This window comes from Hyaena hyaena, unplaced genomic scaffold (assembly GCF_003009895.1).
Source record: "Hyaena hyaena isolate Hyena2069 unplaced genomic scaffold, ASM300989v1 scaffold_624, whole genome shotgun sequence".
Taxonomy (NCBI): domain Eukaryota; kingdom Metazoa; phylum Chordata; class Mammalia; order Carnivora; family Hyaenidae; genus Hyaena; species Hyaena hyaena.
Window position 1 is genome coordinate 988,701 of NW_024081258.1, and position 14,169 is coordinate 1,002,869.

Genomic DNA, 14,169 nt, shown 5'->3' on the forward strand with positions numbered 1-14,169 from the left:
CTCCTCGGATCTCCTAACCTCGTACCTGCTAAACGTTGCTTCCTGTCGGCCAGCGCTGCTCTGCCGAGCTCCGGCGCATCCTGCCTGCCTTCATGTTGTTCAAGGCTGGCCTGTGGCCAGACACCTGCCCTAAGGCTGTGCGTGTGGCCCCGAGGGCCAACCAACTCACTCCTCTTTCCAGTTTCCATCCTCCGCAGGAAAGTGCGTGGCCCCTGCCCCCAAGATGAGGAGGCACAATGGGAAATTCTGAGTTACGAGCAGCAATGGAACAAGTGAAATTGGACGGGCACAAGGGAAGCGGGACTGGGAAACTGACGGCGTGGGGCTGGTGCGGCGGGTGTCAGGAGAGCTGTGCGTACCTTCTTCTTGATGCCATCCTGAATAACCGTAGTCCGGTACAGTCTCAAGAGGCCTTCCTCAGACAGGTTCCGCACCAAGCGGACAATGGACTTCTTGCAGCACTTGGTAGACACGCCTTCTTGCTTCTCTTGATCCATGATCATTTTTTGAATCCTGAGGTGCCACAAAATAAGAAGTTAATATCCCCAATCTCAGCACGGAAGGCCTTTTCCAACCCTTTTCAACCCAGGCAGCTGAGAGCCTCCCAGTGGTACCCAGTGGAAACTCGGGGAGCGCTGGAGGGGGGTTTCCCCATTGAAAGGCTGACTTCTGGACACATTACAGATCAAATCTTTTAGCGATAAGTGAGTTAGCTGATGACAAGCCGCCAGGCACAGCAGCGTCACATTCTGAGCCTTTCACCGGAACCAGAGGGAGCACAGGACTGATGACAACGGCAGGGACACCGGGTGCCATGATGGAGAGGTCTTCATCCGTTTTTGGACTAATTTAAGGCCCAAAAGATCGTCTGGTACTCTGTCAGCACTCTCCGGTCTGTAGCTCTTTCTGATTCCTCCCCTCATGCATTACTGAGTCACCGCAGGGATGTTTCCAGCTCACCGATCATCGAATGGCAGGGCCAGGAGGACATTAGGAACGCCCGGCCCAACCCCTGACCGCGCAGACGAGAGGATGCAGGCCACGGTGTCTGCACAGGGCCTCCCCGTTCCCTAGTTAGAGAACGAGGGTGAGGCTCCTTCCCATGGAGCAGCTCTGACGCTGGGTGCCTACGAGGCCCGAAGATGCCACCCAGGAGGCGGGGGTGGGGTGGGGGTGGGGATGGAGGGTTAAAGGACCCCACGGGACTGCAGCGACTCTAGTTATCAGAGCCACCAAAAACACAAAAGTTCTACTTGCGTCTCTTGGTTTTTGCTTTCATGTAAGACTGTGTTTGAACTGCTGACCTAAGAAAAGTTCATAAGCTGATGCTATTATCTCAGGCTCTCCTCCAAGGAAAGAGAGGAGCCCGGGACCTTCCCCAACTTCCACGTCTAGCCCAGGCGCTCTCTCCCCATCTAGCGCCTCGATGCTTCACAATGCCTGCACTTTCCGAACCACTAGAACAAACGCCTAGTCCTGTCTACCACACAGGGATGCCGTGAGAATCTAAAGAGCAGAAGACGCCAATGCCTCTTGGTCATTTCTGTGGCTTGTTGTAACGAGCTGGCCTGAAATTTACTGTCGGTGCAAAACAGACAGACAGACAGAGACAGACAGAGACAGAGGCTGCTCCTTACGTGAATAAGCTCTCAATTAAGCGCAGGTTGGTGACGGCTTCTATGATCAGGTTCCTGCGTTTGAGCAGCCGGTAAGTCTCGTGGGGTTTGTCTGGGCCTGGGCCGTGCTTCCCTGTCTTCTGGGAGCTGCCACCATCCTAGGACGGGGACGACAGGATAAGCACAGGCAGGCGTGCGAGGCAGGCATGCCAGGCTAGGGGGCCGACGCCGAGCCCTGGGTGCGCTCTGCCTCTGAGAGGGCCGTGTGTGTCTGGGCACACGGGGCAGGAGAGGCAGGCTCTGGGCTCGTGCAGCTGTCCCCTAGGTAGGTTAGGACGTGCGCCCAACGAAAGACGAGGGGAGGAGAGATCCGTGTTCTCTCTCCCATTCCTGCCCAGATGCCCAGTTTCTTCGTGGCTCCTGTCTTCCAGGAGCTTCCATGAACCTGTCCCATCTGCCCTTGGATCAAATCTCCTGAAGCCCCAGCGTGCCCCCCAAAGGGAAGGGAAATCCTGACTCCAGCATACCCCCTGTGGACCACTCAGCGCAAGTGAACCTCCCGTGGTGGCCCCCGACCCGTGTTGCTGGGCGCTCCCCCCTTGCAGAGGCGCGTGGAGAACAAGAAGGTCCTGCTGTGGGGACAGCCCGCTCCACATCCCTTCCCTGCAGGGGCCGGGGCTGCGGGGGAGGCGCGGTCCGCACACACGGTTTCTGGTCCTCGCTGGATTCCCAGGGGCAGCACTTATCTCCTGGGTGGGTGTGTAGGTGGGGGTGTTGTGCAGCCTCAGGGAGAGAGCAGCAATAGCCCCGACAGCCACCCCGGTCGTGGCTATGCACCGCGCTGGGGCTGGTCTCCCAGAGCCCAGGCGGCATCGGAGGCACGTTCCAGGGACAAAGGACAGCATGAGGTGAACTGAATCACATAAAGAGAACAGCGGTCCTGTGTCAACGGCCTTTTCAATCCTTCTAATTACGTTAATGAAAAGCATTTGACTCTACTGCATCTTTGACACGTAACAGTATTTGGCCAGAATGTACTCAACAGTTTTGGTTTTCTTTTATCTATTTTATAATTACCTTCCTTTTATGGCAAATGCCATTGGCTCTGCACGGAAGGCAGGGCTCCTCACCACTGGCACTGCTGACGTTCTGGGCTGGATCACTCTCTCTGGTGGGCTAGCCTGCACGTTCTAGGGTACTCAGCAGCCACCCCCGCCCCAAGTCACAACTGTCTCCGCCAGACACTGCCAGAGGTCCCCCAGGGCCCAAATTGCCGAGAGTGGGAACCACGAATCTAAACAAAGTTTCCCTCTAAAATAAACTTCACATAAAAAGAGTAAGTTGTTGGAAATTAAAATCCAGTGTAAACAGCAGCGCAGCTGCTTTCTGGATGGGCAGGGAGGTGGGGTACACATGAGCACTATCGGGGGGAAGAAGGCAGGATATACATGAGCATGGGGGGGAGGAATGCGGGGTACACATGAGCATGGGGGGAAGGCAGGGTACACGAGCACCAGGGGGCAGGAAGGTCGGGTACACATGAGCATGGGAGGGGGAGAAGGCGAGGTACACATGAGCACCGGGGGGGGGCAGGAAGAGGGGGGACACATGAGGACTGGGGAGGGGGCAGAAAGGGAGGGTACACGTGAGCACCGGGTTACTTTCCAGAAGCACTAGCCCACTGCCTGGCACAAAGAAAGCACTGTGTGTGCAATGCTCTTAGTGTTACTGATTTTGTTGTTGCTGTGACTTTTTTTTAAATGTTTTCTTACTACTGAGAGAGAGACTGTGCAAGACAGAGAGAGAGAGGGGCAGAGAGAGACAGAGACATAGAGAGCATCCCAGGTAGGCTCTGCACTGCTGGCAGAGGCTGACGCGGGGCTCGATCCTACGAACCATGACATCATGCCCTGAGCTGAAACCAAGAGTTGGACGCTTAACGGACTGAGCCGCACAGGCACCCCTGCTGGAAGGCCCCGGCCCAACTGCCACGGACCCCGTTGGAGAAAAGGTGTCATTCCTGCTGAGCGCTCACCTTCGGGTTCTCAAGCCTGACCTCTTCGATCATGGTGATGTCGCCACTGCTACTCTCCATGCGGTGGGAGCCAAAGGGTGCGCCGGGGTATGCGGCGGCGCTGGTGTCCAGGAAGCTGTCCCTGCCCATGGAGCTCGGGCAGGCCTTCTCCTCGGCTGCCAGGGAGGAGGGCAGCTTCTTCTTCAGTGGGGGTAGGCTTACTTTCCAGCCACCTGCAGCGGAGGGGGCAGGAGGTGCATGAACCAACGGTGGCCGTAGCGAGGGATGGAGAAAGGGGCACTTAGGCTGGCCCAGACCAGACGCACACAGGCCAACGATTCCTTCTGGACAACAGCGAGCGCCGTTGATGCCCGCCACCCATCCCCCCCGCCCCCTGCGCTTAGCTGGACACCGGACTTGCAAACCTGTCTGCAGCTCCACCCTCTACATGTTCCAGGAAGTCTGAAACTGAACTAAAAACCTGAGGGCCCCTCAGACTGCCAGAGAGAAGGGGACAGAGGAAGTTTACTGGATTCCATCCCTTTAAGAGTAAAGACACAACAAAACAAACCCAACTACTTGCCAAGGGGAGCTGACTTGCAAGCAGCCAGGGGACCAACCACATGGCCGTCTGCTCTAGACACAGGCTTACGTGATCACGTGATGCCAACAGGTCCCCAATCAGGACAGCACCAAGGACATCCTCAGGTGCCTGCTAACTGAAAGGCTACTTCCTGGAGACCCCTGGGCAGGGGTGGCCCCTGCCCACAGTGCGGGAGCACCCGTACCCTTCGCTGGGGTGGAGTGATGAGGCTGGGTCCCCAGACCAGCGCCGAAGCAGCCTCTCCCGTCGCCCTGGGACAGCCTGCCTCTCCTCTTGCTGCCGCGCTCCTCTTCGCTGTCCGAGTCGGACAGGAGGCTGTCCTCCACCTCCGGCACAGCGGCCAGGCTCACGGTGGCCAGCAGCTTGCTCCGGGCCTTCTCCCTCTTATACTGCCGGCTGAGGTCACTCTCTTCCGCAAACACGCAGGAGATGTACTTGGTGGTGCGCTGCCGCCCCTCGTCTTCCATGAAACCCTGGGGGGAGACGTGTTTAGTCACATTTGGGGGCGTGGTGACACTCGGGCATGGGGGAGAGCCGGGGCTGTGGCGTCTGTCCCCCGATCTCTCCTGCACCTCCTCCGTCACCCGGGCCCCCCGTCTGCCCGCGGACACTCCCTCGCTGTCCTCCTGTCTGGCCGTCCCTCAGGTGCTGTCTCCACAGGCCTGGTGGAGGCCAGCAGACGTGTGCCTGCTCTACGGGACTGGAATTCTTTGAAGGCAGGGCCCTAACTTGCCCTCCCCATCTCCCCAGTGCCCGGCCCAGGCCCAGGCCCAGTGAGTGTCAGCTACGCAGAATTCAAAGGTTCAGAACCGTGTCACAGACTGGAGGTCACCAGCTCCATGTGGTCCCTGCCTGTGGGATGGAGGATGACGGCATCACTGACCCACCCTGACTCTTATCTTCCAGGACGGGGAAAGGGGCTCTCCTGGGCCCTTAACGGCAGAAGAGTGACGCCAACCACGTGCCAAGGGCCACACTAAGTACTCTGTAATCATCAGCTTGACTGCCTTCCAGCAAAATGGCCGAAACGTGGGCAAGAAGAGAGTGAAGGATAAGGGCTGGAAGGCAGGCATGAATTCCAAAAGGGGACCAGCACACGTGTGTCCCCAGGACCTAGGCAAGTGACGAGAGAGAGGGAGGCCTGAGTGGGGGCCGGGGCCCCTGGACAGCACCCGCCCTGTCTGAAAGGGCAGTGGGAGGTTAGCCAGCTTCCTGGGGGGGGGGTCCCCCCATGTGGCCACATCTTCTACCGACTTATCAGTGCTGAAGGTTCATTCGGTTTTTAAAAAACGAAAACTGACGACAAGCAGAGTCAGGGGGTTGGGAGACACGATACGCCCACGGGCAGCCAGTGGCGGCAGAGGCGGCAGGCAATGTGTCTTTGCTGGCCCATCGCCGGCACGCCGGGTGCACCCGAACAGTGTGGTGCGTGGATGGCCCGCGGTGTTACCTTGACAACCTTGAATCGCTGAAGAAGACGACACAACATTCTGGCCTCCAGCTTTCCCACGTTCATGGCCGCTCGGATCTCAGCCTGGGAAATTCCTTTTGTGCCTCTGCGCTCAACTGTGGGGAAGGAAAGGATGGGTGAATGGGGTGAATGGCGCCCTCAGCTCGGGCTGGCCCACTCCCTCTGCCCTCGGGCTGGCTGCACACACTGGTCTGGTTGGGGCAGCGGCGCCTGCGGGCAGAACAGACCCCGTGTCTCCCCCTCCTGGCCCTACCCTGCACCTCTGGGTGCCACTCCCAACAGCTGACCCTTCAGTGCTCCAGCACATGGTCAGCCCGCCGCGGGTGTACTCCGTGCTGGCACTATCGCTTTTGCCCAGCAGCAGGGAGCTTTTCCAGATAAATGAAATGGATTTTTTTCTTAAAAAATGGTTTTTAACTAAGAACTTGTTTCACCTCCCTGGCTTTCTTGGCAGATTCAGACACACCGGCATGAGGAATACCGGTTACTGCGCTGTCCTGTGACAGCTGTCCGCCAGGGAGGAGGTGAAGCTATGGGGCCCTGCGGCAGGCGGCAGCAGACAACTGTGCTCTACTATCAGCTCCATCTAGTTTGTCAGCTCCTGTCCTGCTACTTGCGGTCACTGCTCGGGGCTGTGACCGTATCTGCCTCTGGTCAGCTCAGTCGGTTGAGCGCCTGACTTTTGATTTCGGCTCAGGTCATGGGACTGGTCCCTGCATTGAGCTCCAGGCTGAGCCTGGAGCCTGCTTGGGACTCTCTTTCTCTCTTCTCCCTCTGCCTCTCTTCCCTGCTCAGGCTCTCTTCTATAAATAAATAAGAAATAAAAAAATAAAAAATAAATGTACTCCATGGCTCTGGGACTGGAGATTCTGGGACAGAGCTGGGTGGGTGTGGGGCGGGGTGGCAGGGAAGCCCCCGGGTAAAGCGCCCAAACCAGGGGGCTGGCTTTGCGGGAAAACTCTGCTCAGAAATGGCTCTCCTTATTTCCCGCTGCAGCGCATGGTTGACGCTGCCAGGTACAGGCCATCTGGGTGACGTGGTCTTGCTGTGTTATATGTGCACAATAAACATGAGGGTGGAAGGAGGGGACGAGGATGTGTCCCCATATGGAACCAATTAACATGCTCAAAGGAGGCATGGGAGGGTTAAGGGCTTTTCCCAAAGTGTCCTGAGGAACCCATTCAGAGAGCTATTAAGAGTTGCTAAAAACGGGGGCGCCTGGGTGGCTTAGTCGGTTAAGCGTCCGACTTTCGCTTAGGTCATGATCTCGCCGTTCGTGGGTTCGAGCCCCGCGTCGGGCTCTGTGCTGACTGCCAGCTCGGAGCCTGGAGCCTGTTTCAGTCTGTGACTCCCTCTCTCTCTGACCCTCCGCTGCTCACGCTGTCTCTCTCTCTCTCTCCTAGAAATAAATAAAAATTAAAAAAAAAAAAGAGTTGCTAAAAACGCCCAAAAAAGGCTCCTCAAAAAGGCCAGTGTGGCTTCAAATGTGCTGCTGAATCACAGGTCTGTGGCCACCGCACCTTCTCTGTCCTTCCCACAGGGGCCCGCGGCCACACGGTCTACAGCCCTGGGTCACGGCTGTCTTATGTGGATTTTAGGGGGTCCAGGGAAAGGGTGAGGAGTGGGGAGAGGTGATTTCCCCCCTTGTCACCAGACTCCCACCTGCAGTGACTCAGACCAGTTTCAGAAGATGGCAGATAGCTCTCACACCTTTGCATAAAATGTCATTAGCTCACTTCCTGTGTGCTCTCCACACTGCAGGCCCACGCTGATGTTCTAACTCGATTCCTCATTCACGTGCTAGGGTGACTACCATCCTCATTTTACAGATGTGGGAACTGAGGCCCAGACACCTTGCTGATGTCCTCTGCAGCAATGATTCCCGCTCCAACCTGACCCAAAGCCTAACCCTTCAAGGGAAGCACGGGGCTCCCTGCTGCTTCCACGGCTTCTCCCTCCACGGCAGAGCCCTCTTTCAACCCGTGGGCAGCACCTCTCTGTACTCCTGGTGCTCGAGCTGCACACGAGCAGGCAGCGAACGGGACCTACTGAGTTCGTAGGTCTGCGTGAGCATGTCCCGCTCGTACACGATGTCCACCGGGGGCACTCCCTTGGAGATGACCTCCTCGTCCTCATCGTCATCCTGGTCGTGGTCGTCCTCGACCTTGCGTTTGAATTCCTTCAGCAGCCTGAGGCAGCGCACCATGACGTCCGTCCCTAGGAACACACGTCGTCCAGCAGTGAGTGCACACTGCTGGGGACAGGGGTGCGGGGGGCCCGGCTGGGACAGAGACCCAGAGAAAGGCTGTATGCAGCATCGAGGTCGGGACACTTACAACTGCATATCCTGGGGCACAAGACCTGAGAATGTCCTACATAAAACCACTTTGTTTTCGATATAATTAGTAAACAGAGACATACAAATGAGGGGACGATGAGGCGCCATGTCCGGCTGTTAGACAACAGCGGCGGCCCTCTCCTGCTCCGGTTCGCTCCGTGACCAGGGGAAGCGGGGCGCATGCCTGTCGCTGCCGCCGCCCCAGCACCCGGCACAGTGCCCTGCACACAAGCCGGATTGCTTACAGGATGAATGCTGGTTCTTCTCCCTCTTAAAGGGGATATCCATGGGGGCGCCTGGGGGGCTCAGCCGGTTAGGCGTCCGACTTCGGCTCAGGTCATGATCTCATGCTGCGTCGGACTCTGTGCTGACAACTAGCTCAGAGCCTGGAGGCTGCTTCAAAGTCTGTGTCTCCCTCTCTCTCTGCCCCTCCCCTGCTCATGCTCTGTCTCAGTCTCTCAAAGATGAATACATGTTAAAATAATAAAGGGGACACCCACGGCCAGGAAGGTGTGGTGGCCGTGCAAATGGGTCCCAGCACCCTCCGAGACCACTGCTGGAGGCCTTTCACCAACGATTCCAAGAGAGGGGAGTCATTCCAAGAAAATAACTCAGAAAGAGGCGAGGGCTGCCGGGCCAAAGAGGACACCCTCTTCCGGAGCTAGCTTTCCTGAGCGACCGAAACGGTGCTGAGGGACTAAGCGGCAGCACACAGACAAGCCACTGCTCTGCACCCTCACGCCGGCTGTCACACAACCGCAGTGCATCCAGACTCCACCCCAGAAGCATGATGTGAGAAAGGTAACGGCTGTACCAAGAGACAGGTACAGGGAGAAGCAAACACGTCTCCACTTTGCCAGTGCAAACTCACTCATTTGATCCTGACAGTCCTGGGGGCATTTTGCAGATGGAGAAACTGAGGTTCAGAGGATTCCAGGACTTGCCCAAGCTCCCCCCAGAGCTTCTAAGTGACAAGGGCAGAGTCACTCAGGGGTCACAGGTCTCCAAAACAGAAGAAATGATGTCCACACAGGAGTGTGGAGGCAGAGTAACGCCCCCTGAGGGTGGCCACGCCCTGACACCTGGACCTGTGACTAGGTTCCCCTAGGTGGCAAGAGGGACTGGCCGGTGTGATTAAGCTAAGGCTTTTTGCTGTGGGGTGGCGGTTAAGGATGAGCACTGCTTACACTGGAGAATCTGGTGGGTCCCGTGTCACAGAGGCCTTACAGAGACTCAGGAGGCCCAGAGTGAGAGACTAGAAGATGTTAGGCTGTCGGCTTGGAAAATGGAGGAAGGGAGCACACGGGGCCTCTAGAAACTGGAAATAGGCAGGAAACGGGTTCTCCCTAGCGCCTCTGGAAGAAACAAAAGCCCTGCCCACATCACGATGTGGCCCGATGACACCATTTCAGACCATCAGGGTTGTGAAATGACAAAGGGTGCTGCTTCAGTCACTGCGTCTGCAGCAATGATCCCAGCAGGGGCACGGATGGTTTCCCCGCCGGGCAGCGGGGCCCACAGTCCTGGGCACCGGGGCAAGGCAGGCGACGATACCACCGGTCTCCGCCACCCAGCGCCTCTTGTGCGAGAGCTGCACCGCCAAAGGCCTCCCTGTGGGGTGTGATGTGCCCACACCCAGCACTGCACACTCACTGCTGAGCAAGGACAGGTACAACCACCTCCGCGGGGGCAGGGGACTCTCATCGGGGGACAGAGCACGTGGCCTACAGGTGTAATTCACATATAGTAATGTATCTCGGGGCCTTGAACTCATCAGATTTACCCTCAAAGAAGGGTCCGGTCCTGGCTGGCCCACCAGAACCCTCCGGAGAAGGGGGTGGGGGCGGGGCAGGCCTGAGGCAAATGGACACAGAAGTGAGGGCGGCCTGGTTAAGTCCTCAGGCACCAGCCTGGTGCTGATTTGCCTGCACTCCTGGCAGTGACAGAAAATCCCTACCTAGTTCATGACTTTTCAACAGAAGAAACCTGACATAGCAGCCCTGGCTCCCTCCGCACCTGCCAGGCCCTCCCAGCCTCTCCTGTTTCCCACAGCTTTGCCCTTCGCTCAGGACGCCTGCCCTGCCCTCCCCCTCCATCTCTCCCTCCCAGGACAGGAGCCTAAAGCAACCAGGAGGGGAGGCATGGCGATGAGGGGGACCCTTGAGCCCATCTGTATGGCTGAAGATTATGTCAAGGCTCAGCTGACCAGACCTGGGTGCTACGTGAGGGTTTCCTGCTAGTAAGATGCAGGCACCTGTGGCCGGCACGCCAACCTGAGTCACTCCCCACTGGGTCCCCCCCAAACCCCTACCTCACCCCTCAGACGGAGCCCAAAGAGTGACCTATTGCTTCTAACACAACTCTGTCCTTTCGTCGACACCAACAAAAGCTCTGCACAAGTCACACACGGTGGCCCTCACCACGGCCGTGGGAGGTGGTCACTACCATCCCGTTTCCACACTCAGGAACATCTGGGGAACAAAGGCATCTGCCCAAACCCCCACCCCACAGCAAGGGAGGGGCTGGGATTTACCAGACAGGCTGGCTTCCGAGCCTGGGTCCTAATTCAAAGACTTCCACGCGACCGAGAACGGTGGGGACCCAGGGCAGGAACACTGGCGCTCTGCGGGAGCGGGGGCACAATGCAGCACTTAGGGGCTGCAGGCCAGCACGGCTCCACGGAGGCCTGGCGTCACTTTTTCCGCCCTGTTTTCACTTTCTTAAGAGGTTAATTGGCCAAGAAAAGATGCACAGAGCAGCGCTCAACACGGGCACGGTGGAGGGGGAGAAACATGACTGTACATGCGTGGATTCACAGTGCGGAGGAGGAGGGGTGCCTGGGTGGCTCAGTCGGTTAAACATCCAACTCCTTGATCTCAGTTTGGGTCTTGATCTCAGGGTCGTGAGTTCAAGCCACGCACTGGGCTCCACGCCCAACTTAAAAACAAAACAACATGAAAAACAGCTCTCAAAGGGTGAAAAGGAAACCCCTCCTGCCTTCCATGCCTCTGTTCCTCACAGCATCAAGTTGACCCCTGTGCTCACCTCTGCTCTGATAGCACCTGATGCCCATCCCCCATCCCAGCCTTGTCCAAATGTCCCCACTGCCATCTGTGCTGCCAGCCAGGGTGGCCGGACCTTCTGATAAGCAGCGGGACAAACCTGGGCTCCTGGGTTGGGCGGCCATGGGTCCATCTGGCTCCACAACCTCCCATGTCTAAGACTCGGGGGAGATGACTTAAGTGTAGCTCTTCATGTTAAGTTCTGCAGGTCACGTGTTGGTGTTAGGGGGACTGGAGAGGTCTGCACAGAGGCTGGCACGTAGCAGTCAGTCCCCCATAATGGCCAGCCCGCCCGTGCTGAGGGCCAGTACCGTACCATGGGTGTTACGCGAAGTAACCCATTAACTTGCAAGCCGAGGCTGCTGGTGCCCTGAGCCCCAGGATACAGGTGAGAGTCCCCAGCACGTCCTGAGTGCTGGGCTGGCTCCAGCGTCTCAGACTGGGCCCCACGTGAGGATGTGCTTCTGGAAGACCAGGCACAACACCTCCAACGGCTGCGGATGAGGTTTCGGGCCATGGGAACTGCAGCTCCGCCTACCCCACAAAGCATAGCTTGTTTCTCTGCCATGAGCCCCAACTGCATGGCTTTCTTCTGATGCCAGCAGTTCAACACCAACCAACCACAGCGTTCTTCTGTGTCAAAGACCCATGATGGCTCGCCTTGGCACAAAGAGCGGCTTAACGTAGACATTCAGAAGACCAGGAAAGGAGGAGTGAAGAAGGGAGGAATCCCTACTGCACACCTAGGACGCACTACACCAGGCACTGTGTTCTGTGGTTTCAGAGACTATCTGAGCCATCATGCGGGTTCTGCAAGGTACTACTACCATCCATGAGAAAGGAAATGGGGGCTCTTGGACCTAGAAAGTGGCCCTGCTTCCATACTAGGCAACCCGGCTGGGCTAGGACTTCCAATGTCTATCGGAAAACACGGTTCACCGTAAAGGAAAGCCCCGAGCTGCAGTGAAGAGGGACCGACAGACTGTGTTTTCCACAATCCCCATGAAGATCTCGTCTGGGCACTGTGCAGACTGGGGCTCGTGAGGCGATTAACCGGGCAGAGAGCAGCAGCAAGATGGGAACGAATGGACAGCAGGACAGACTTGCGCCAGAAGAGTCACCAAGGAAGGGACAGTCCTAACAGTAAGCCAGGGGGAGGTTATGTAAATTCAGTATTTTGCTCCTGTCTCGCTGCCAATGCACACGCGTGCACACACACACACGCACACATGCGCACACACATGCACACATGTGCATGCACATACCCCGGTTGGGCCTCGGCTGGTCAGTGCTCGGGAGTCATTCAGGCAGTGCGGACACTGAGCTGAGAACACGCCCAGGGTATAGTCGAAGTGCCGTGGGGAACTGCGACTGCACTCAGTGCCGGAGGAGGGGTGCTGCAGCCCACACCCCCGGTTGATGGGATGGGTAGAAATACAGGCTCTGGCGTCTCTGTCGGCTGAGAACCTGCCTCTGCCGCTCACTGGCTAGGTAACCATGGCTAAGGGCTAAGACCACCCTGTGCCCGGCTGTTCTGCTTTAACATGGAGACAGGAACAGGACCCTCCTCGTGGGGTGCTCAGGCCGTGCTGGGCTCCGTAAGTGGTGCGTGCTCCTGCTTTTATCTATACAGCAACCTTAGGAAAACACAGCTTAGGAAAACACATCACCTGGGCTGGAAATACCAGGAGCCTGCTTGGGGTCTTTAATTCAACTTCAGGCATTTATTTGTTCTGCGTCTGCGTCAGGCCCGGAACACACGAGGATGAATGACTATAGGGAAAGAAGCCAGGAAGCACTCAGGGCTCTACTGCCTGCATGTACGGCGCTGAGGAGCGGGGAGGCACGTGGGGCTAGCCGGGGGGCAGGTACTGGGGGCGGCCCCAAGCGGGAGGCTCGAGGATATGCAGTTGTCGAGGTCGGAGGAGGGCACAAGCGGAGGCACAGAGGTGGGCAAGGGGTGGTGGGAGGGTGGGAAGTAAGGGAAGGCCGACTGCCAAAGGCTTACAGGCCAAGCAGTGGGTACTGTTTTTACTTTGTATGCATGTCTGTCTTTATTCCGTAGGCATGACTCCAAGTTCTTTCCACGGTCGGCGTGGAAGGCGGACCCAAGAAAAGACGGTCAGGTGCGGGTAGTGCAGTCTCCCGACTCTCCTGCCCCTGGGATCCTCAGCTGGCCTTGCCTGCCAGCTCCCACTGCCCATCAGGCCAGCCCCCGCCATCTGTCAGGGAGGCAGCAGAGAGACCTGGTTACAGGCTCCCACTTTCTGTGCTCACACCCCACAGCCAGCACTTCCTAGCTCTGGGGCCCAAGGCAAGGGATCTGTGCTCTGGTTTTCTACCAGTGAAGGGAAGAGAAGAGCGCGCCCGCATGACGGGGTGGCCAGAAGAGTCAGGATGAAGCACGCACACCCGGCACAGAGCCTGACACGTGGCCTGCATGGCTTTCCCATCTCTCTCCAAGGCTGACCACACGATGGGGCTACAAAACGTCAGAATCTTCACTGGTGCCTTCCTTTTCACGCCCTAGGATGAGCCCACAGGACCTAAGGTCTCCCCTACACCCCCCCCCCCCGCTAATGGCACAAGGTCACGAGGGCACAGACAATCATGTACATGCATGCAGGAGGGCTCACGAGCTTCAGGACACTGGAGCAATGTCCTCGGTGGAGAGAGTTCCAGAGCCACCATTAAATACCCAGGGCAGGGACTACTTCCCAAGCCCTTGGGCAGAGTTAGTGATGGACCTGGTTAGGCCCCCAAAGTTCTTAGAGGCTCACAGAAGGAAAGGGCTGGGGTAAACTGTGCACCTTTCTAGAGCACTCTGAGCCAAGTGCCCAGAACAGAAACATCTCAGTCACTTGACTGGTCCCCCTCCCCCCTGTGGCCAGCTGGTCACCTGCACGGCCAGTCAGGTGCTCACAAGTCCTTGCACTGGCCTCTGGGCTCTTGTAAGCCCAAAGAAGCCAGCCAGCCCCTCCCCACATCTCAGGCACGTCCACTGCCATCGGCCCCAGCCTGACTCTGCAGAACTCTCCTCTACCCCACTCCCCTTCCACTTGCC

At 57.6% G+C, this 14,169-nt stretch overlaps 1 protein-coding gene across 3 annotated transcripts in view; it reads right to left on the minus strand.

Moving 5' to 3' along the window:
- The window catches only part of GTF3C1 (general transcription factor IIIC subunit 1), a 69,520-nt gene that overhangs the window by 32,597 nt on the left and 22,754 nt on the right, over positions 1–14,169 (minus strand). For all 3 annotated transcript variants that reach the window (XM_039257522.1, XM_039257520.1, XM_039257523.1), the window contains 6 exons: positions 7,755–7,922; positions 5,685–5,800; positions 4,419–4,707; positions 3,652–3,863; positions 1,638–1,774; positions 360–513 (listed from right to left, as the gene is read on the minus strand). In XM_039257522.1, coding sequence (XP_039113453.1) covers positions 360–513; positions 1,638–1,774; positions 3,652–3,863; positions 4,419–4,707; positions 5,685–5,800; positions 7,755–7,922 — 1,076 coding nt within the window. The remainder of the gene's footprint in view (positions 1–359; positions 514–1,637; positions 1,775–3,651; positions 3,864–4,418; positions 4,708–5,684; positions 5,801–7,754; positions 7,923–14,169) is intronic.